This window comes from Tenrec ecaudatus, chromosome 4, assembly GCF_050624435.1.
Source record: "Tenrec ecaudatus isolate mTenEca1 chromosome 4, mTenEca1.hap1, whole genome shotgun sequence".
Taxonomy (NCBI): Eukaryota; Metazoa; Chordata; class Mammalia; order Afrosoricida; family Tenrecidae; genus Tenrec; species Tenrec ecaudatus.
This window is the reverse complement of record NC_134533.1, coordinates 103,754,537-103,779,454: the sequence shown is the minus strand read 5'-3', so window position 1 is coordinate 103,779,454 and position 24,918 is coordinate 103,754,537. Positions and strand designations below refer to the sequence as shown.

At 38.7% G+C, this 24,918-nt stretch overlaps 1 protein-coding gene and 2 pseudogenes across 1 annotated transcript in view; all 3 read left to right on the top strand.

Annotated features, from left to right (window-relative positions):
- The window catches only part of GUCY1A2 (guanylate cyclase 1 soluble subunit alpha 2), a 318,287-nt gene that overhangs the window by 195,213 nt on the left and 98,156 nt on the right, over nucleotides 1-24,918 (top strand). Inside the window, exon 6 of the mRNA XM_075546543.1 lies at nucleotides 12,517-12,660. Coding sequence (XP_075402658.1) covers nucleotides 12,517-12,660 — 144 coding nt within the window. The remainder of the gene's footprint in view (nucleotides 1-12,516; nucleotides 12,661-24,918) is intronic.
- LOC142447507 (U6 spliceosomal RNA) lies at nucleotides 7,726-7,839 on the top strand (annotated as a pseudogene).
- On the top strand, nucleotides 15,625-16,265 carry LOC142445048 (cyclin-dependent kinase 1 pseudogene; annotated as a pseudogene).

Below are 24,918 nucleotides of genomic sequence, written 5' to 3'. Positions count from 1 at the left end.
AAGGTTGGCACTTTGAACCCACTCAGTGTTTCCTCTGAAGACACACCTGATGCTCTGCTTCTGAAAGGTGGCTGCTTTAGATTCTCTAGGAAATTAGATTCTTTCCATTAAAAAAGAAATATTTAATAAAATGTTCCCATCTGATTTGCTAATTGGTCACTACACTATTCACTTTTGTGAAATCAATTAGCATTAATTAGCACTTACTATGGGTCTATGGAAACTATAGCATACATTTCACAATTCTCTGGGAGCCCATTTAAAGATGGAATAAACCAATCCCTAAATAACATTGCTTAAAAATAATTTAAAAATCAAAACTAAGTCCGTGTGATTCGATGCTGACTCAGTGACCCTACAGGACAGGGTAGAACTCTCCCTGTGAGTTTTTGAGACTGTAACGCTTTACAAGAAGAGAACGCCTCAGATTTCTCCTTTGGAGTGGCTGGTGATTTCAAACTATTGGCCTCATAGGTAGCAGCCTAAAACATAACCACTATGCCACCAGGGCTCCTTTTGCTATTTTGTGAAAATGTGAGTAGGAAGACTGTCGGTAAGACAATGGCTTTGAGAATACACATGGTGGTGGGCGGTAGAGAACCTTGTGGAAGAATAGTGAGCTAGTCTTCTGTGGCTGGAGCATCCAGCCAGTTCCAATAATGGAGGAGGACGTGCGGAGATTGGGTCACTATTGTAGCTCGAACGGGTTTGCCTGCCTGTAAAGAAAAATGAAAAGTCCATGAATGTTTTTAAAAGTTCATGTCGATTTTAGAAATAAAGACTCTCTCTTGTGCTGTGGGATAATTATTGGCAGTTTGAACCCACCATGGTGGGTAATTTAGGAATAAAGAGAAGTGTTTTGAATGGCAGCTCTATTTTTTTTGGCACCTGTCTCAGTATTCATTAAATTCTATGACAGACCTGTAGCCTAAGCAGTAGTAAATTTCCAAATGGCTGGAATTTCTGGGAAAGAACTCGAGTTTACATGGATAGGGCTACTGAGAGTTCTGCCAATAGAAGAGCTTTTCAGAGAGGAAAGCAATCCACGTGAACCATAACTCCATCTATCCAACACCTGAAGAACTAGATGGTATCCAGAGTCACCCCTGCCCATTCTGACTGGAGTTACTGTTGGCAGTTGGGCCTGTTGGTCCCAGTTAGAATGGGAGAAAAATATGGACAGAGTTCAAGTTCTCATTTTTTTTAAAGCCAGCTAAGCTAAACAGCAGAGAATGGAGAGGTTCCCAAGACCATTGCCATGAGACATTCATTAAACATAAAGTTAATCTGTGTCCCTGAGATAACTTTTTACAGAAAAAAGTAGTGTAGGAGAGAAAATAAAGGTTATTACCTGTAAGATTGGTGGCATGCTTAAAAACCAGTGTGAGATCAGAAAGATAATTACTGAAAAGCAAATATGAGACAAGGGGACAGGGAAAGTAGATTACCAGAAAAAAGAACACACAGCACAACAGAGCATGTTGGCATATTGTGATTTGATTAATGTCATTGAGCAATTTGTGTGGAGATTACCAAATGGGAACCTAATATAGTGTCCAATTACACCCAAAACTCAATAAAGTAGTCACTTCAGTAAGCTAAAGGGGGAGAAGAGCTTTCTTTGATAGGTAGCCATATGAATTCTACTTTCCCTCATTTGGGAGTAATTCCCAAGCTACACCAGTTGTTTTTATATCCATGACCCCTTTTCCAATGCTGTGTCTGCTGCACTCGGTGGAGGCTTCTTTAGAAGAAATAGGATATGGGTCAGAAGCATCCACCAGAATGTGTGTAATTAGATGGATTTTTAAAGAATGAAGGTATTTTTTATCAGTAAATCCTAACTTAAATGTGTTTCCAGTTGAATTGCTAAACCTTTATGCACAATTCACTTAGATATACTAAATTTATCTTTGGATCTCTGATTATCTACCTTGCCACTTGAGCATTGTTCATTTGAGAGCGCACACATTTGTGTGTGTGTGCGTAGCTGGAAGTTGTCTGAAATTAAGACAAAAAAATGTCTGAAAAGTTCATTGTCTCTGAGTCGAGTAGAAGAAAGAGAAGATGCTGTGGAGGAAATGGCGGGGCTTCAGATTAAGGATGCTTCGCTCTGAAAAGTCATTGACACTTTTAAAGGCAATGAGTTATTTAGTACAACTTTCTTGGTAACTCATTTTATTGGGGGCTCATAGAACTCTGATCACATTCCATACATCCATCCATGGTGCCAAGCACATTTGTACATTTGTTGCCGCCATCATTTTCAAAACATTTTCTTTCTGCTTGAGCCAGTGGTATCAGCTTCTCATTATCCCTCCCTCCCTCCCTCCCTCCCCATGAACCCTTAATAATATATAAGTTATTATTATTTGTTCATATCTTACACTAACCGATGTCTCCCTTCACTCACTTTTCTATTGTCCATCCCCCGAGAGGGGAGTTATATATAGAGCATTGTGGTCGGATCCCCTGTTCTCCCTCACCTTCCCCTTACCTCCTGGTATGACTACTCTCAATATTGGTCCTGAGGGGTTTATCGGTCCTGGATTCCCTGTGTTTCCACCTCTTATCTGCACCCGTGCACATGCTCTGCCTGATTTTAAGGTAGGGCTGGGATCCTGATAGTGGGGGAGGAAGCATTAAAGAAATAGAGGAAAGTTGTATGTTCCATCAGTGCTATTCTGCACCTGACTGGCTCATCTCCCCGGGACCCTCTGTAAAGGAATGTCCAGTTGCCTACAGATGGGCATAATCTTTGTTCCTCACAGCAGCAAACTTTTACTGATGAGTCTGGGTAAGGAAAGGTGGAGGAAAACAGTAATACGATTCCATTGTGATTGCTGACAGAGTTCATTGTGAGGGCCCTCCTTCTGGATACTAGTGAGCCATCTTGGAAGCAGGAAGGCTGGGGTTGAATCCTACTACCAACAAGGGAAAAGAATCAGGACTAGAGTGCGTCCTTTGGACTGCAAGATACCTGCTCCACGAGCCTCCCTGATCCAGGAGCCAGCTTTACACCAGAGGAGGTGCAAAACCAGTAACAGGCATGGGAGGCAGAGTGGTGGAATTCTGAGCCCCCAGAGCAAGCCAAACTGAGTGCCTTTGGGCAAGAGTCTGGCTTGTGGAGTTGGGTACCACCAGGCACATAATTGGGTGAGCTAGATGTGTTGGCCCATGGAACTAGAGCAGAGTGCCGATCAGCTGAGGCTTATAGCAATGCTGTGTCCTTTGGGCATTTATGGGAAGCCCTAAAAGAGCTTTGTAAGATTGCATGAGCTGGGCAAGGGGCAAAGGGCCTTGTGGCTGAAGAGCTAAAGGCCAGGGAGAGGCTCGATTGCAAGCTCAGCTGAGAAGACGTGGCCTCATCTGATTAATTGTAGTCTAAGCAAGTATAACCTGTTAGACTCCTTAACCAATTCTATTATTATGAGTGTTGTCTGTATGATCTGTGAGGCTATCACAATTAATTATTGAACTCAACGCAGCTGAAAAAGTTGAATCCTGTGGGAGGGACAGTTGGTGTCAGGAATGGTAGGGTGTGGGCCATGCTTGACCTTTGCCTCCTAGAAATATGCCTGGGGTGGTGATTATGTGCATATTGCTTTTCCCTAGTATAGGGGGAGGAGATTAAATGCTCAACATCATTATTTTTCACTCTTTATTTTCCTGGTCTACTAAATCTCTGGGTGAATGTTATACTCTTTTTATCTCATCATATACCAGAAGATTTCAAAAGAAACACCATGGAGCTGGAAGAAATACAAATACCTGGGACTTAGTTGGAGTGAGATTTGATTTATGGTAAATCTTGGTGGGACCTGTCACCATACCCCCAAGTCAGATCCTCCTGACTTTTCACATGTGAAAAACTTGCATGGGGAATAATTCTAACTCTGGAAATTGGATACAATTCAGGCAATTAGTAAAACTTTATTGATTATATAACTATTGTGTTAGTGACTAGTGAAATAAAATTAATAAATATCTAATAGAGGAGAGTATAAGATCTGCACACAGAGTAACATAATGCACACTATTAATCGTGTACATTGGTCCCTTGGACTCGCATGTGAGAAGGTGACAGAACCCAAACAGAGAGAGAATGGTGAAAATGTGAGGCCTGAGACCTGAGATACGCTTGCCTGTTTTGTTGGGACTTTCCCTAGAAGAGAGGGCCCTGGTGGCGTAGTGGTTACTCATGGGACTGCTCACTGCAAGGTCAGCGATTCTCAGCCACCAGAGACTCCTGGAGAAAGAGGAGGCTTTCTACTCCCACAAAGAGTTACAGTCTTGGAAGCCCACAAAGGCAGTTCTATCTTGTCTTATAGGGTTGCTATGAGTCCGAATTGACTTGATGGCAATGAGTTTGAGTTATTTTTCCCTCTTAAAGGTTTGTATACTCAGTGAGGTGCAAATAGGTCTTTTCCTTTTATTGTTGAGATGGGTTTTTTAAATAAAATAATTAATACATCCATTGGACTTTCAAGACCTTTAATACCAAATGTTATTAAATCAACTGGAACTCATAACGATCCCATGTATAGAAGACGTGGATTTTCATGACTGATTTTTCAAAGGGATGTCACCAAGTTTTGCTTCCAAGCCACCTCTATGTGGACTTTAACATCTTCACTGTGAGTTAACAGCCAAGTGTTAATCATTTTGCACTACCTGGGGACACTTTCAGCACCTTTAGAAATAGTAAATAAGTCTAGTTTCAAACCATTCTCTGGTTCTGATCCTCTCAGTGTAATCACGCTGTGAACATATGTACACATGTAACAATCAAAGTAGGAACAATGAGACTCAGAAACTGAGAATAAACTATACTGTCAGTCTAATTACGCCATGAACTCTTGCCAGTAGACCAGAGAACTAGAGCGTGCCTGGATCCCATTACTAAAGATTTTAATCAGGGAATCAATAGTTGAATCTTGATTAAAAAGAGGAAATGTGGAATAGAATTTTAAATTTTTTAAAAAAGAAGATTTACTAGACCCACTGAGACTTGGAAACCAGTAAATCTATTGCTCTGAGAAATTCTTCAGATCACAAGCTAGAATTATTCCATAAAGTCATCTTTAAATTCAGCTGTACTTTTGTTAAAACAGTAAAGAATTTGTTTTTATAATTATTGATCAGTTAAAAATATTTATAGGAGATCAAACTGATAATAGCAACTGACGCATATTATAAGTTTTATGGATAACCAGTCCGCGTGCATGGTGTTGAGGCAACTGGGTCGGAGAGCGAGCATGGTAGCACATGATGAATAGAATCATCATGTTTTATTGAATTGCACATATAAAATTCTTGAAAGTGCATGTTTCTGCTGTGTGGTTTTTCAACAAAATTAAAACGCATTAATAAAAACTATGGGTTGGAACTCCTGGCTTGCAGAAGATTATGGATGACAATGGAAGGCCAAAATCCATTTGCAGGGTCCCCCCATGGATTTAGCCTCTGGTGAACCCCCTCCAATCATAGCCGAAGGGTGTGAATAGCCCTGTTATCAGACAGCATTATAAAGTCAGGTCTTTTTTCCTGTGATGCTGCTGGGGGTTTCAAACTAAGGACCATGAGGATCCAAACCAACATGTAACCACTACACCCCCAGGGCTCCTTCTCTACAGGAAGTATAAAATGTTAAAGCTCTCATGAGATTTCCTCTATGTCCGTTGGTCCGAGGGTCCAGTATATAAAATTGCACACTCTTTTGTCCACACTGTGTCCAAACTTCCACGAAGCCTAGATGTTTCTTGAACATTAGCCTCTAAGGAAGAAGGAAGTGTGGGTGTTTGGGGAGATCATGGCAGGAATAAGATTCCATTAGGAACTGAAATATTTCAAAAGATCACCTAAAACTAAACTAAAATCAATCAACCCAGCAAATGCATAGCAGTAAGACGTGCGTGTTTTACAGTTTTGTTGTCATATCGCTCACATATCGTACAATTCAGTAGTTCACTTACATCCCAAAGGGCTGTACAATCATGACCACATTCAGTTTAGAGCTGTTTCTTCATTCTCGTACCATGATTGTTAGCTCCTCATTGCTTCTCGCCTTCCCCTGCTATCCTGCCAAGAAACCATTAATCCAGTTGCTTTATAGATATACCAACCCTGCATTTCATATACAGAAAAATATTTTTATAGACTAATAACAATAACAAAGTAAAGAGATAAAAACTTCATTTGATTAGAAAGCAGATATTATTAAAAACCAGAACAAGTTTAAAATGGATCATACTGGAGATCAAATGAGAAGGCACTAAAATTTTACTCTAACTACATCTCTGGTCATCCAATTTCCAATGCATGCTGCATGATAGCAAGGTCATTACCATCCCTTGTGTAGTTGGCTGGTGGTTTAGATACGCTGATCTTGCAGTTAGCATCGAACACGTAACCACTACACTTTGATAGTATCATTAGTTTAGACAATGGTAAGTATTTAAAACGCTCTAGAGAAGGAAATTATACAAGTGTAGGCCAGTTATGAACCACAATACATGAGTTGTTGACTTGAACAGATGCACTCTTACGTGACTGGATACTATTTGCACAAACATTGGGGTTTGGTGATAGAACAAAACTTTCAAGAATACTCATTCACAACAGCAAGCCCTGCCTACTTGAGTCATACCCATCATAACAAAGCAAGGCAGCTATTAAAACAACAAGTACACGGTAGCTCTGGGCCACATTCATTGGGCACCCTCAAGGCAAGAGATTTGAAGCAAAGTTCGATGTCCTCCTGTAATGTGCCCTTCGGTTAGCAGTCATCCGCTTCTCACACTAGAATGTCAGCCTTAAGTCCAAGGGCTACAGATGAGGTTGAGGTAAATCTCAGTTCATTTCATGGTATTTCCACATCAAGTCCTTCATGTGTGGCCTAGGAAGGATGTGCACCTCAAAAGAACTGAGTTTAAAGTCCCCGTAGTCTATAGCCTGTGGTCTGGCTCACCAAGGTTTGCGTACAAACTAGCTTAGAAAATGTCCAATCAGGAACTCAGGACCAGGTATATCGCCACATGGGTCCTGTAGAAGTATCCTTCAACGTTGTTTACACTATGTTTTAATTGGAGGATAATCTCAGGATTTGATTATTATAGATTGAAGATGATGTACTAAGATAGGCAAAAATCTTAAACACTTGATAAAAGATTCTGCAGCAATACATAGGACAGCAGTTGTACAGAATGTTTTTGGTACGTAGGTTTCCTCTGTTCAGGAAGGTTTTCAGCCATTTGCCGAAGGGTTTTCGTTTCCATCGTATCTGTGCAATGTCATTCAGGAACAGGTTGGAGCTGCTGAAAATAAATGCGGTGCACTATTTTAAACTGCTTCTGCTGTATTTAAAATTATATTTTTTAAAACTTCGAAAGCAATTATGAAGGAATTCAGAAAAAAAAAACCACCACCCCAAGAATTTGGACAGTTTTTCTCAGTCTGTTTGCAATGTCCACATGCTTGTCTTGAGCTAACTCAAGGAAATAACTTCAAGAAAAATTAGACTTGATATGAATTGATAAAATTGGACTTGATACAATTGAAATGACATTAATATTTTCATTTTCCTGTTCCTCATGAAGCAAAATCAAATGATGAAGGTGAAGGGAACCTCCTAAACTTTCCATGTATATTGAAATCTTCTAAACATATGTAGGTCTGATTTCCATTAAGGAGAGAAGAATGGGGTTTTCTTAGAAAGCTACATTAGTGCTTGCTTCGGCAGCACATATACTAAAAAAAAACATTGGAACGGTACAGAGAAGATTAGCATGGCCCCTGCGCAAGGATGACATGCAAATTCGTGAAGCATTCCATATTAAAAAAAAAAAGAAACCTATATTATTAAAGACTGAAAAAAACTGGAAAGTGGAAATATCACACAAGCATATTATATTTTTATAAACATCTAGATATTTGAAATTTAGAAGTAATTTTTATTTAATGGATTCATGAATATTGTTCAACAAATACCTATGATTCTTTTTCTCGGGCACTCCTTTCAACGCTCCCCTTGACATAAACAGTGGTCTGATGACTGCTTCAGCACTTGACACATTGGGAGGGACTGTGTGTCACACCTGGGAAGCGTTAAGAACTAGTGTACGCTCGCTCGAATCCCCTGTCCCTTGCATGACAGGCACCAGTCCTGTTCTTGGGGTGCAGAGGTGTGGCACGGTCTCCCCGAGCTTCTGCAGTTCATAAACCCGTGCCACAGGAAAGAGAAAGAAGCTTCTGTGGTTTTTGGACATGGGGATTTGGAATTTGTGTTGCTACTGCAGAATCATCTGCCCTATTCTGCGAGAAACAGCCTATTTTGAGATTCTTTTGTACATTGGGAGAGAAAGGGTTTTATACTTCTGTAAAGAGAGAGTGTCTTGGAAGTTCCCAGGGGGCATTTCTGCCCTGTTCGACAGGATTACTGACTCAGAATCCACATGGTGGCAGTGATTTTGGTTTGTTTTTTGTATATTAGATGTTTATGAATTATTGTGAAGAGTCATGTCATAATATGCATAATTTTTGATACCTTGTTTAACTTTTTAACTACTTTATTTATGATAGCCACTGTTACTTAAAATAATTATAAATGAAATGTTAAAAAGCTTACATGAATGTGTATGGATTTTTAAATAAATTTGTTATAATTTGTATATATTGATCTCTATATATGTATGTTATATATGTATTATACAGGTATAAGCATTATATATATTATATTGTTATGTATATTATACATGTTTTCACACAGTGCCATTGAGTCAATGGTGATTTATAGCAGCTTCATATAGGTTTTTGAGACTGTAACTGTTTATTGGAATAGAAAGCACCATTTTTTTCCTGTGGAGCTACTGGTGGTTTTGAACTGCTAACCTTGTGGATCACAGTGCAGCACTTAACCACGACACCACCAGGGCTCCATATTATACACACACACACACACACACATTCTGTATATGTGCATATATCTCACATATATACACACACACACATTCTGTATGTGTGCACATATCTCACATATATGTACACACACAGATGTTGATAATTCATTGGCCCATCTTTTATGTGCTATTTCTTTACAAATGACCATAAAGAGGTAAATTTGTGGAATTATCATATTAACTGCTCTTCCATGTTGGTGTGTGGATATAATCATGTTATTGACAGTGTTGCACTGCAGGGTAGAACTAGAAATACCCTTTATTGATTGTATAATGCCATTCATCTCCCACTGGTCATTCCAGGCACAGTAAACCATAGTATTGTCTGATCCACAATGACCAATACCAGCTCTTTTCAGCATAGTGATGCCAGGAATATTGATCTTTGTGAATTCCATTTCATCTTTTATGACTTTTAATTTCCCTACATTCATATTTTATGAAGTCCACATTCTGATGACGAATACCTCTGTTTCCTCTCATATGGAATCTTAGCACATCAACAAATGAAGTTCCCAGAAACTTTCCTCGGGTCAGTGAAGTTGGCTCCTCTTTGAGGAGGCAACTAGTCCTGAGAGACTCATTTTTCAGCATGAAATAAAGCAACGTTCACAAGGTTTCTTCGCCTTTTTTTCAGCATTAGATCACCAAGGCTTCCTTCTCAGTCAGAAGGTCCTGTTGAAGTGTGTCCTCCACACGTGACCCTTGGTGTGTAAATGCCGGTCGCAGAGCTTCTAACGTCACTGCAGCACCTAAGACCCTAAACCCGGAAGTGTGTGCGGCAGGGTAGTGTCCTTTCACCGCGTCTACTAGATCTGCATGCGGAACGAATGTCTCCAGAAGCTGGACTATGTGAAGAATGGCGAATCAGGGTTGGAGGAAGCTATTCATTAACAGCCTTTCATATACCCACAACCTTGCTTGCTGAATGGGATGAGAACTTGACGAAGAGGAACGACTCCAAACTTCAGTATGGAATACACTTCAACATAAGGAAGGCAGCAGTCCTCACAACGGGACCAATCAGCACCATCATGAAAAATGGGGGAAAAGATCAATGATGTGCAGGATTTCGGTTAGCTTGGGTTCACAAACAATGTCCGTAGAAGCAGCAGCCAAGAAATCAAAAGGAACATACAAAGAAAAATTAAATGACATGGCATTGGGAAAACCTTGTGCAAGAGACCTCTTTAAAATCCTAAACAGCACGGATGTCACTTTTAGATCTAGGGCAAGCCTACCCACGGCATGATATTTTCAGTCATCTCATATACATATGAAAAATGAAGCATGAATAAGGAAGACCAAAAAGGAATGGCTACATCGGAATTATAATGCCGGTGAAAAATATTAAATATACATGGAGTGTCAGAAGAATGAACAAATCCATCCTGGAAGTAACATAGTCAGGATGCTCCCTAGAAGCAAGGATGGTGAGACTTTGTCTCCCATACTTTATTATGAGAGACCTGTCCCCAAAGAAGGGCATCATGTGTGGTAAAGTGGGGCCACCATAGAAGAGGGAGACCCTCTGTGAGGTGGACTGACACATGGCTGCAAGAATGGATTCAAGCACAGCAATGATTATGAGGGCGGTGTAGGGTGGGGCAGTGCTGCTCTGTCCGCAGTGAGAATTCTGTTGAAGAAGAATATTTTTGTTTTTGGAATGAAATATCTGCATGTCTATGCTGTATTACTGTTCTGTTCTTAATGTATTATTTATTACCATTTGTCTGGCATCAGACAACAGCGCTTGATAAGAAAAATTTGAGCTTTACAATAGGTCTGTATGTGTTTCATTCATTTTTTTGCATAATTCCAAGAATCTGATATGCCAATCTTTATCCAGTGAGCTTCTTAAATGCTCTCATAATATTCCCCAAATTGGTGCTCAGTGAATTTAGTACAGTAATCCTTTTTATTACAATACTGTTAGAACACAGTTATAATAAACCTTAACTAATAGAATATTGCATAATTCTTAATATATTTATGTTAATAGCTGTTACAGTTATTTGGAGATTTTTTTCCTACATAGCACACAGATGTATATGATGCTCATAAATTATGGATATTGGGTAATAAGCAAATTATTTGCCTCATTATTTTTATCATCATGATCATAGTTAATTAATTAATTCTTTCATTTTGTTGGAGATTTATTAATAAATCTGTTACGATAGGAATCTTAGTAGCACGATAGATAAGCGTGACTGTTAACTGAAAGGTCAGTGATTCACAACCACCAGCAGCTTCCTTAGCGCAAAGGCTTGACAATCTTCTCACTTAACGATTACAGCCTGTGAAACTCTAGGGCAGCCCTACTTTCACCTGGAGGGTCGCTGTGAGACTGGACCGACTCCGTGGCACACAACAGCAACCACATATCAACACCCAATGCCAAGTGTTGCCATTACTGAGATCATCTCTTAAGGCGTTCACATCACAGCTAGATCAGCAGATGCATACGCAGACATTTACTGCAACTGCACCGTGATGATTCCTACAGCGGAGATTTATGGAAAGTCTTGTCAGAAAGGGTAGAAAGAAGCAGTAGTTCTTCCCAAGGAAGCACCAAGGACCATGGAGGACTTCCCAAAAATGAAGACATTTCAATTGGCCAGTTAATGTCACATTTCAGTGCATAGAACGAATTATGCTTATTTAACTATCGAAGAGTTGACCCCTATAGCTATAGTGGCTAATTAAGGAACTCTCCCTTTAAAATGAGTTTTCCCCTATTTTTTTTATGTCATGGAGATTTGCTTTGGAATTTAGGACATTTTAACCATGGTATACATTTAAAATATTTACCTGCATTCATGGCCAATCATAAGATACGTTGCTTTTGGAATTCAAATAGTTGCTGCAAAGAGACCCCCACCCAGGTGCCTGCCATCTTTTAAATCTTATGATTATGGCTTGATCCTCTGCCATAGTCCTAAAATGTGAATCTATTTGATGTGGACTTCTCAGTTTTCAAACTAGTTCCTCCTCAGTGGGGTGTTTGTGAAGACTAAATAAGATGATGCCTGTATAATACTTGAGATAATTAATGATACCTATTTAAGAATTCAGTACGTGTTAGCTATTGTAAGAGTAGAACTGACAACCAAATTACAGGTATAGTAAAGAGTGCGATGCCATTAGGAAGGTGGAACACTTGGTGAAAAATATTTTCCAGAAAAGATCTACCTGAATACTTGAAAGCAATTAAAAAAAAAAAAAGGTGACTTGGTTAAAGGTTGTTGAGTGGAGAAATTGTCCAGGCAAAAGACCAATGGCTCTATTTTCCTGAGGAATAATGATCTTAAATTCGTTGTGTCTAATTTCAATGAACTCTTACGATGATCAGGTTGATGAACAGCCCTACAGTGGGATGTCAGAATTTGACTGTAGATGTTTGCAAACTGCTCTAATTACACTCAGTTGGCTAATTGCTTAATTTATTGATGTTTTGCTGACATGTTTTTCAGCAGCATTTGTGATTACGGAGAAGGAAGCATTTCTACCGGACTCATTATCATACGCTTGCCTTTGCTGTGTCTCATTCCCGCAGGTGGAGACAATAGGGGATGCGTACTGTGTTGCCGCTGGCCTCCACAGGAAGAGTCTCTGCCACGCGAAGCCCATTGCCCTCATGGCCTTGAAGATGATGGAGCTTTCAGAGGAAGTGCTGACGCCGGACGGAAGGCCGATTCAGGTACCCCTCTCAGAAATCTTGCGTGAGTGATAACTGTACCGTTAACTGAAGGTGCCAGGCCTTTCCTCCTGCATTCTATTTACTGTAACATATAGATTCAGGTCAAGTCCTCAAGAAAGACTAGAGATGACAAGAGATAACTCATAGATCCAGGAGAAGAGTCCGTGGAATATGGACTAAAGTAGGAAAAGGTATGTGGAAGGAAAGTTGCCATAGAGTAAAGGGAAAGAAAAAAAAAAAACTAACATTTTGGAACAAAGGTAGGGGAAACTTGCTTCCAGTGAAACTCCAAGACAAGACGAAGAACACAGACATGGAAGACCTGGATTGTCCCGTGGGTAGTGTCCAGGGTTCCCCCAAGAAGCCGCAGCCTCAGGGTTGGCTCAGCATGGTTTTTATGTGGCAGACTTGAAGGTGGCAGCTCAACAGCTCAAGACGCTTTAGAAAAGGTAGGAAATAAAGCGCCTGGTATTTTGGACTCTTTGCATAACTGATAGGTCTCTATAGTCTGAGGGTCTACCTCTGGAAGTCAAGTAGATTCCACATCAGTATGTCTGTCAGAACCCCGTGATGGAACCCAAAGCATTGTTATTTGAATCCTTGCAAATGAAAGCATTGTATTTGGAGAAGCAACCTTAAATTTAAGACAGTGGGCAATACCCCCAATAAAGAATACACAATGAGTCTAATATCATGTAAGGATGGATATGGACATGTTCATATATGTGTAGGTACAGGTACATGCATAGATGAGAATAGCTAGGACTATCTACAGGAATGTAAACATAGAGATATTGTAGATCAGTACATATATTCCTGAAAGGCCTTCCTGCAGATTCTCCTCAGACATAACCAAACACCCTCTGGGACTGATTTCCTGGTTTTGGAACCTTAGGCCCACTGCCACATGGTACACCTCAGCCGACTGGGATAACTCAGCTCCCAAACGTCATGTTCTACACTATGCGAAAGAGTGCAAAAACCTCCCAAACCTAACCTTTCCTGTAAAGGGAAGTGAGCAATGTCTGGGATATTAAAATCCTGCCAGGGGCCAGCTAAACAAAACTCTGGCCTCTTCTTGTCAGGAGGGAAGGAGTAGGACAGTCCCCAAGTCTCAAAGAAGAAACAAAGCTATAAGGTTGCTCACCTCCTGAGCCATGACCTCAACCACCCAGAAGCCCAGCCACCGCCACTCACCATTCTGACGGGGCCAAAAGAGCTGTTACCATGGGGGACGGTGCAACACAAAACCGAAATTGTCCAGCGCGGTGACCTTAAAGGAGTCCCATCTGAGGCTACTGCCCTCACGCCACAAGAAATAATGTTGTTAAAAAGAGGAAGAGACTAAGAGAATGGCATAGTTTTATTTTGTTTAATTAAATTCAGAAATCTGCTGTCCCCCACTCCTTCCCCAAAATAGCTGCAGTAGACTTTTTAGAAAATTGAAAGTGTGCCCAAAAGTTCATGAAGAAATGGCATGGGAGTTTCCCAAGAACGTTTGAAGCTTGCTACTATATGAATTAATAGAAAACTTGAAACGATGGGAAAGGAATTATTAACATAGAGTTCAGGAAATGCTCCCCCCTGAGAGGAATAAAGAAGCTGAAGGGAAGGTAGAAATGTGGTAGAGCAAGTGCGCCTTGAGGCTGCACTCTGAAGCTCTCATTTTATTACTGTTCTGTAAGATGCACGTAAATGCTTACATTTGACAATTAAAAAAATTAAGACTTTTCTAATTATTTTATACATAGTGAAAATATGGGAGTGTCGGATATTTTTAATTGGACTTGACCTTGCAGCGTGCAATTATCTGAGGTGGTGATGGTTATTTAGGTATATGGCTGGACACTTCCACGACTTCCAGGAAAGACGAATAAACTAACTAGGAAAAGGCTGTTCCAGGTTTTCTGTGACCTGTAAAATAAGCACCTACAGCAAATACACATTATTGCTTATATTTTCAAATTTACTAGTTGGGCAGTTTTATCATTTGGTGTAGTTTTCTATGTTGAATGTTCTTCTGAAAGTGGTATGATTGTATTCATTTCAGCACTGTAAAGCAAATTTAAATGACCAGAGAACAAAACCAGACAATTATATTTTACCGTGTGCTCATAAATATTATCATTTCTAGGCTATAACATTAACTGTAAGAAGAGGAAATGTCCGTAAAGATCTAATAAGATTACTGAAAGAGACTTCAAAATAATAAAACCACCTTATAAATTTAGCTTCCTTATTAGCTTACATTATTTACATGGCTTGGGAGTTCCTTTTCAGCATATTAATTTGATTTTTCATTGACTTTGAGCTGGTACCTTGAGAAAATTTTTAAGTTTACTGTGAGAACCTTTCCTTCTACATTATTGAGTAATTGATTGATTGATTACCTTACATTATATAAAGTTTAAGCCATCTAGAAGTAGTTGCTTGGATTACCATACTTATTTAAAACCAAGGACAATTACCCCAAACTCTCAAATGTTGAAAAAGAATTTAATTGCTATGACTTAACGAATATTTGTAGCATCTTGCCATGATGGAAAATCAGAACCTGAATATTCAATCTCTTGTAAATGATTGGTAATGTTGATGATTTATTGATGATGAAACTTCCACGGTAGTTTTTAACTTGAAAAAAATAACCCAAGTGTGCAAAACCATTGGGCAGCATGTTACTCAATGGAGAAAAACTGAAAATATTCCCCTTGCAAACAGGAATCAACTAACACATCCTTTATCATGACTCTTATTTAATATACTCCTGGAAGTCTTGTTCAAGGTTATTATACATCAAAAGAAATAAAAGGCATCCATTCTGGCAAAGCACAAGTAAAACTCTCCTTGTTTGCAGATGATAGGATTCTATATATAGAAAAACCCCAAAATTTTGATCAAGAAATTGATGGAACTAGTTGAAAATTTGATCACATTACAAGGTCAGTATACAAAATTCAATAAAACATGGACCAAAAGAAATATTTGGGCTCTATTGCTCCTGGTCAGTTCATGGAGTCTTCACTTGTAAAGAGTTATTTGTACCAAATTCTACAAGGAATTGTGTTTTGTCATTCTAGAAGAGTTCTGCACCGAGACTTGAAACCACACAACCTACAGATCGATGACAAAGGCACAATTAAACTGGCCAATTTTAGACTTGCCAGGGCATTCAGAAAACCTATTAGAATATACATACATGAAGCGGTCACTCTCTGGTACAGATCTCCGGAGGTCCTGTTGGGGTCAGCTCGCTATTCGACTCCCGTGGACATTTGGAGTATTGGCACCATATTTGCGGAACTAGCAACTAAGAAACCACTTTTTCACGGGGATTCAGAAATAGATCAACTCTTCAGGATTTTCAGCGCTTTGGGTACCCCCAATAATTAAGTGTGGCCTGAAGTGGAATCTTTACAAGACTATAAGAACACCTTTCCTAAATGGAAACCAGGAAGCCTGGCGACCCACATAAAAACCTGGATGAAAATACCTTAGATTTGCTCTAAAAAATGTTAGTCTATGACCCTGCCAAGCGCATTTCTGGGAAAGTGGCCCAGAATCACCCACATTTTAATGATCTGGACCAGCAGATTAAGAAGATGTAGTTTTCTGACAATAGCGAAGAAACTCAGGAGTTGTTTCAAGAGCAGACAGTCCTTCCTGCTTCCACTGTTAACTCTATTTTGCCTTGTGTGCTTTTCTTCCTTGTCAAACTTTAGCTGTACTTCATTTTCTGATTTCTAAAGTGTGACTTAATGTAAATATTGTGCTATATGAATTTAAATCTATTCTGTGTGTGTAGCTCCCACAATAACAATTGTTACTGCAATAAAGTTATAGATCCAGTATTGATGTCAGGAATCAAGGCAACTTTGAGTTGGCTTAAGTCACCTCAACTCTTCAGTAATCCTGTTTTCCTGGAGATTTTCAAGTTGGAATTAGTGTGTTCACAGTTTTATACTGCTCTGAAGTGTTTTTATTCCCTGAATGTTTAAATTTTTATGTCAGCTTCTTGTCATGTGATAATTATAAAAGTTTTCTACAGATGGAAAAAAATTTCTGTATATTAAGAAGTCTCAAAAGAATTTTTAAAATACCATTTACAATAGCCACTGGAAATATTAAGTACTAAAGTATTTAGGGAAAAAAATCTAACTAGAGATACAAAAGCTTGTGCCAAGAATACAATATACAACAAAATGTTACTACAAGAATCTAAAAGAAACTTGCATAAGTGGAACAGTGTACCATGTTCATGGATAGGAAAACTTACTATTTTGAAAATGTCATTACCACCCAAAGCAATCTATAAATACAATACAATTCCAATCCAGATCCCTATATAATTCTTTAATGAAATATAAAGAACTAATCCCCAAATTTATATGGAACGGAAAGAAATCCAGAATAAGCAAAATTCCACTTAAAAGGAACAAAGTAAGTAGCCTCTCATTCCCTGATTTCAAAACCTACAACATACCCACTGTGGTCAAAACAACTTGACATTTTTACAACAGATTTGTAGAACAAAGAAACAGAACAGAGAAGCCAGAAATAAAACCAAACACAAGCAATTGAATTTTGAATAGAAGTTGACCCCTTAAATAGAGAAGAGATAGACTTTGAACAAATGGATCTGGCGAAATTGAATCTTCATTTGCAAAAGAATAAAACAAGTTCCAGACTTCATACCACACATAAAAATTAACTCAAATGGATAAAAGACCTGGATAGAAGTTCTAGAACTATAATGATTATTAGTGGAAAATTAGGGACAAATTTAAAGCCCACAACACAAAATATGAACAGATTACCAAACATAACGAAAAATAACCATACAAAAGAAGGCAAAATGGAGGACTAGGGCATCATAAAATATGGCATTTATGTGCATCAAACGATTTCATTAAAAAAGTAAAACAACTGGGGAATTACATTTGGCAATGATATATCAGAGAAAGGGATAATCTCTAAAATCTGTAGAAAATTGAAACACTTCAGTAAGAAAAAAAACCCAACAGTCCCATTTTAACATGGAAGGAAGACATAAACAGACGATTTACCAAAGTTGAGATCCAGGGGACCAACACACATATGAAGAAATGCTCAAAGTCAGTAGCCACTAGGGAAATACAAATTAAAACAACAGTGAGATACCAATTGACACTGGCAATGATAGCAAAGTTAAAAAAAAAACAAACAAAAAGAAAATAACAGATGTTGGAGATGTGGTGAGATTAGAATTGCTGGTGGGATTCCAAAAGCAGCATGGCTGCTAGTTCCTCAAACAAATGGAAATAGAAATACTCTATGACCCAGCAGTCTCCCTACTTAGTATATACCCAAAATAAAGAAGAGGTAAAATGTTAGCAGATATGTGTTCACCATGGTCATTACAGTACTCTCAACAACAGCACAATGATGGGAACAACCGAAATGCCTGATGCGGAGGGATGGATAAATACCTAAGCTTTAGTGCATATGCACAATGAAATACTATGCATCCTATAGAATAATGATGAAATGTCAAGCCATTCACAGCTTGTATGAATTTGGAAGATATTGTGCTGAGCAATGACAGTGAGTCTTTGGGGTAGTTTCATGATTTTATGTCAACAAGACACTCCTGTCCAAAGGTGGAGTCAGACTTGTCAATGAAGTGATGGGTGATGACTTCTCCGTGGGGTGTGGCCTTTTTGTAAGAGTGCGGGATTCTGGGAAACTACTTCTCTTTCTGCCACTTTGCCTTTCTTTCTCCTTGCTGGGACTTCCCTGGGACTCTGTGTCTGCCTCCAGGAGCGGCCCCATGTCCCTCCCCCTCCCCAATCTTGGGAGCAGCTGTGCCCTGCTATGTTGCCACCAACCTTAGATTTCTATGAGTTGACCCCCAGGGCTGTGATCTTCCTGCTTTCTGATTCACCTTTTTGCGTCACCAGGCCCTGGCTATGTGAGTCTGAAGAGAGACTTATGGACTAGCATCAGATTGATGGACTTGAGTTGAACTGGCTGGGGTGCCTTCTTGACTTAAAGCTTTTTCTTCTACATGCATATAAGTCATAGGATTTGTTTCTCTAGCTCGCACAGCCTAACACAATCCCATAAAGTCAAATACTGTATGACACCACCATAATAAACTAAGAAAAATGGTTTTCACAGCAAAAGCAGCAGACCATGATAATCATAGAGAAGCCAAGATGGTGGAGAGTGGAGGCAGAGGAGTGGAGGAAAGGACAGGAGGATGGAAGAAAATAAGTAAAATGTATTATTACAAAATGATACATATATAGTTACACATAAGTGAACAGATAGTAGCATAAATAGATACATGAAACATAATAACAGACAGAAAGATAGGTAGGTAAATAAAAGACCAGAGATTGTAGCAATTGTCTTCAGTCTCTAAATGCTCAGGGAAATTATTGTTTTCAAAATGCTCTACTAATGTATGGGACCTAGTTGTAGGCTGCTTCTACTGAGCATGCGTAATTACGGTTTATCTACATAACACATTCTGAAAAATCAGTTCAAAATAAATTTAATGTAATGTCTTTTAAAAACAGTATTTTGAATTTGCTTCTTGTTTCCCACTTGATCAACATTATATATATATACTGAAAATATAGACATACTGGCATTATATCTATTTGTTTGTCTCCTCCAAATTTTTTATATGTAAACAATAGACCATTAGAGAAAGGTAAAATCAGATTCATTTTCTATCTTTTGAGGCATCCATATTGAGATTTCCCTTAAAAGAATATACTTTATGCTCTTGAGAAGCCCTGGGGACCTAGTGGGTCATAGCCAGGGTGTATTTATTCCAGTGACCTACAAGGGCAGGCCCGCTCTGTCCAGAGAGTCACGATGAGTCAAAGTTGACTCAACAGCAGTGAGGTTTTTTGTTTGTGTTTACTTTTGAGTCTTATGAACTCAACTTTACAAAACTATTTTGGATAAAGTTTTTTATTTGAAAGGCTAAATTCAACCATGCTGTGATTAAATCACTAAATATTCATTATTCTTTCTATCTTATTAAAAAAGAAAAGTGCTGATAGGTGTAGAGAAACTGAGTTAAAGAATGTGATTAAAAACAATAGCATTTTCACAAGTTAAAGAATTTGAGGAAGATTTAATGAATCCAAATACCTATTTTAGTAAGTTTTTTCAAAAAGGCATTTTTTAAATATCATCACATAGATGTACACATTTCAAATTCTCTTCATTAGTTCAGAGACAGTGCATGTTATATAATGAGGCAATTATGGAGTAATGTAAAATTGAGTTATAAAACAATTTATAATCATGTTGTAATATTAATGTGTTTAAAAATCTCAATTGCAAATCAGAGGAATGCTAGGAATTTTTTTCTAACTACCCAATCCCAAGAGAGATATTAATGAATTTGCATGTATGAGAATACATTTAATTATAGGGCCTTGCATTTCAGCTGCTTTTAATAAGTTCATTGGATTTTTAAAAAATTATGAAACCGATATTTTCCAAGGAATATTTAAACACTCATTGTTATTTATGAATGGAATTTTATGTTCTTTAAATATTGGAGCGAAGGGATTGTATTTTTTTCAGATATTGCAATAATTAACTAACCTTGACAATCTACTTATTTGATAGTGATTAATTTTCTATGGCTTTTTGATAATTCACTTATAAAAATCTGATTAGTATCTTTATTTTATCCTGGTGTGTGTGTGTGTGTGTGTGTGTGTGTGTGTATCTGAAACATTCAAATCCAATAATCTAGCTCTGAGGAGTAAAGCATCAGCAGGCAGAAAGATATAGGCATCCAATGAACAGTTTCCTTATTTCTCATATTATTCTTTTACTTAATATTTAGGCGTTACTTCTCTGCTGTAAGTCTAATTTTACATATGCTTTTTACTCGAGTGCTAGACATTACAGAAATACTTTGAGATGGGAGGCTTAGGATGATGTTATTGTCCTCTAGAATAATCTCATGAGTGATTCTTGAAGGAAGATAAACCTTCTAGCAATCAAGGATCGGTTGATTTGCAGCTGGACTGCAGTCTCTGTGAAGGACAATCAACCTGTGCTCCATCCTTGTTTCTGTGGTTCCTTGCCTGCCAGAGTCCTATTTCAAAAACTTGAGGATTTCTAAAGTCTCACTTTTGATAATACTGTCATCTGGAATTTTCCCCTTAGTCCTGCAAAGTTCTCAAAAGTACTACTCAGTTTCTTAACTTCTCTGCTAAAGTTGCACATCGGGGAAATGTAACTGCACATTCAGTGCTAATTTTCCAGATTCACCATCCTCTGTGTCATGGGTCAATCATTTTTTATTGCCTAAATGAGCTGGTTTAAAGAGAGTTGTTCAAGTGATCAAATCTGCTATCATTTGAAGGTGACATTATAAGTAGTGTATTCATAGGAGTCTTCAAAAGGATGGTAGAACTATTTCATTATCTTTTAATTATACTTTCCTTATAAACTTTTTGAAGTCCCTTTGTATTTTATGAAAGTTTGATTCTATAAGCATTTTCACTTGCTAATAATATTTTGGCTTCAAATATTTAGTCAAAAAATCTATGACATTGCATAGAGGACATTTTAAAGGATGAAACAAGATGCACTCATGTTTATATAGAAAGGGGTAAGTCAAAAAGTATTGCTCCAAAATCAGAGAAACATTTATTAACAAAAATATGGGAATAAGAAGCTATTGTTTCCTTGACATCATAACGTCTATATCTATATGCTTCGGAAGGCACTGTTCATTGCTAACATTTCTTCTTTTTATTTTTAAAAATTCATTTTATTGGGGCTCTTACAGATCTTATCACAATTTATACATATATCCATGTGTCAAGCACATTTGTACATATGTTGATATCATCATTTTCAAATCATTTTCTACTTGAGCCCTTGGCATCAGCTCATTTTTCCCCTCTCCCCCATCCTCCCTCCCTCATGAACCTTTGATAATTTATAAATTATTATTTTTTTCATGTCTTACACTGACTGCTGTCCTCCTTTACCCACTCTTCTGTTCGTCCCACTGGAAGGGGGTTATATGTAGATCATTGTGAACAGTTCCCCCTCTTTCCCCCCACACCTTCTTCCTACCCTCGTTGTATAGCTACTCTCTTTATTGGTCCTGAGGAGTTTATCTGTCCTGGATTCCCTATGTTGCTAGCCAGATTTGTAAAGTAGAATTGGGGTCATGATATTGGGAGGTGGGAAGCATTAAAGAACTAGAGGAATGTTGTATGTTATGTCAGTGCTCTACTGCACCCTGACTGGCTTGCCACCTAGGTTTTTCTTCTATTTTCTTTTACTACCTCTTGTCCCACTGTCATGTTCAACCTTCATTCAGCTCTCAGTAATTTCTCTCAGCTACATTGCACTTGATCAAACCCCACCAAGCATCCTATGCCCTCCTCGCCATTGATTTTAGATCACTTGTCGTTCCCTTGCTCCTGGGTTTGTTTGCACCCCCTTCATTTCCCCACGACATGCAAGAACCGCGATAAGCACAAAAACAAGGCAAAAACAAAGCAACAATAAAGAAAACCTATAACTAGTTCCAGGTCTGTTGACCTTCAGGAGTGTTTTCTCATCGAGTCTCATGGGGTGCCATGCCCTGGCCCCAACTTCTATTTTTGGTATTCCCCAGGGAAATCATTGCTTTGCTCCTTTTGCTGCTATGTTGCACGCCCTTAGTGCTTCACCATGGTGTGGTGGGTCAGATCGGGTGGAATTCCCACACTGTGTCTCCACTGTTGTCCCCTGTAGTGTTATGGGTCAGTGAGGGATGTTGTGTCTCATAGTGGGGCCTATGGTGGAGCTTCATGGTGGGTTCTATGTGTCTATGGTCCTCTGTGTGCTGGCTGCTCTGAACCAGAATGTCGTCCTCAGATCTTGGTAGGCCAGAATGTGTTCCACTCTCTCTTTCTCTCTCCTTCCCTCTTAGTTTGTTTCTGTGTGCTCTGATCAGACACACCCTTCTCCATGAGCTGTAGATTCAGTCCTGTCCCCTGTAGTGCCTTCTTTAGGGGGTAGCAGGAGGGGGTGCATATAGCTAGGATTGGGGCCAGCCCGCATACCTCTTTATCGTCAAAACCTTCTTAAAAATTCTTCACCACAAATCTCAGTGTTTTTCCTGTCCTTGAGGAAATCTATCAAAGTATTCCAGTGGAATTTAATAATCCAGCCATCATAACATGCTGAACGGACCTCCTGCCTTGAATGGAACCTGTCCAGCAGATCTCCCAATGCGTTACTATTTTCAAGGGACCTTTCTTGAAAGGCATCCTGGTGTGACAGAGACGAGTGTGTCACCAAGAGGACTTACCTGCAGCCCTTCACTGATGGTTGGGACATGTTTGCAAAGCATCTGTAATGAATAAGCCCATGCAAGTGTGAACTGGAATCCTCCCAGCAATACTTTTTAATCACCTTCCTATGAGTAGAGGACTTGGGTACCACGGAGCAGCCATGAGTAACAGCCATTGAAATAGGATCACTCGTTGGTATGTGTTTTCCCTGTGATAACTAATTTAAGTCTCATCATTTCTCATTCTGATTATCTCCATTTCATGGGTGAAGGAAAGATTTCTATACTGCATGAACTTGTGTGTAAATAAATATACAATTGTAAATACAGACAAGAATATAAAATTGTGTACACATGTATTTCAATAAGTTTCATGTTCTCAATTTTCTCCTGTTACCTTTGAGTATTCTATTATCTTCTAAGTTACATTGTTCATGACTCTAGTCTTCATGAAAATTTAAATGTATATTCAATTTCCTCTTTAAGGTAATGTTAGCATTTCATCCATTTGAGAGATATTTTATACAAAATGATTAAAATTTTAAAGTTATAAGCTATCAAAGCTGAAGTTATGTGGGCAAAATTGATTCTTCCTCCATTATTCTTTTGAAAATTGCCATCATGGTCAGGAAAGGTTGGATGTACCTATTAGTCATTTTGCTGTACTATTTCTTTTCCTTTTGTTTATTGTTTAATGTAAATTGAAACCTGTGTTTTATATTTACTTTATTTAATTGGATATTACTAGAGTTCAAAGATTGCTCATTCCATTCTAGTTGATTTTATATATTGTACAAAATATTTATGTTTTAATATGGAATTAGTCCTCATGCATGATACTACAGTGCTGAGCCTTCTCAGGCAGAAAACTCTTAAGGCCTTATTGTCCCTCCATAAAGTGCTTCAATATAACTTAAATGCACAGTATTGCATATAATATATATGTAAATGAGGGGTTCCATTGCTGTTATTGTAGTTTTTCTTTTATCTCCAATTATGAATGCAGAAGAGTAACTGGGTTATAGTAAACAGGACATGTGGCCAGGCCACGACTTGGAGGGGCTGGTCCCAAGGAGCAGTTCTATTTGCTATCAAAGTGCCCATCTCCAACTATGAGCTGCCAGTCAGCCATTTAAAATGAATTGCCAGAGGCACTGTTTGCTTTAGATGTCACTAGTTCCATTATTAATTGTATTTTCAATCTGTGAAGAAAAGAGTTTTTCAGGCACACATTTCTAAAAATGTTCCTCTTGCTGAAGATTTTTGTCATCCGAGCTGTCAGACAGATACTCTGAACAGGGGTGGATTACCTAATTGTCTTGCTTAGGGACTCCATCCCAATGCAGAGATCTGTAATTTGAAATTATAAATTTGGAAAGAGGCTTTGATTTTGTATGAAGGTGCTGTGAGGTTGGCGGAGAGACAGATGCCAGTCATATCTAGAAGCAATTTTGGAAGCGGCTGTGAAAAATGTGAAATTCTTCACTGAAGATTAGTATGTAAGCACAGGTAAGCCCGTGCTTACCTTGCTTTTTGAATCTGACATTGATCCCAGCAGTCCTCTTGTGAAAACTTTTGTATATTTTTATTGCAGGAAAAAAACGGGCAAGGAGAAATATAACCAAGTAACAAACAGCAGGAAACTGCATGCACATAACAGAATTCTTCAATTAAATGTTGTGCAGCACATTTTTAGAAGGAAATACATTCTTTCATGGAGCTATGACTTAAATACTTGTAAAGTTACTACTTAATTATCAGGGCTGTAGGGCTTAATACTGCCCAGGGCGGTGTGAACGATTTCAGCTATTTTAGCCTCTGTGTGGTGGTGCCGTGTCCCATGAAAATGATTCAGACTCATAGCTACCCTCCCAGCACAGTAGATTTCACCCCCTGGGCTGTGATCTTTACTGACGCCGGCAGTCGGGTCTTTTCTCCCACAGAGC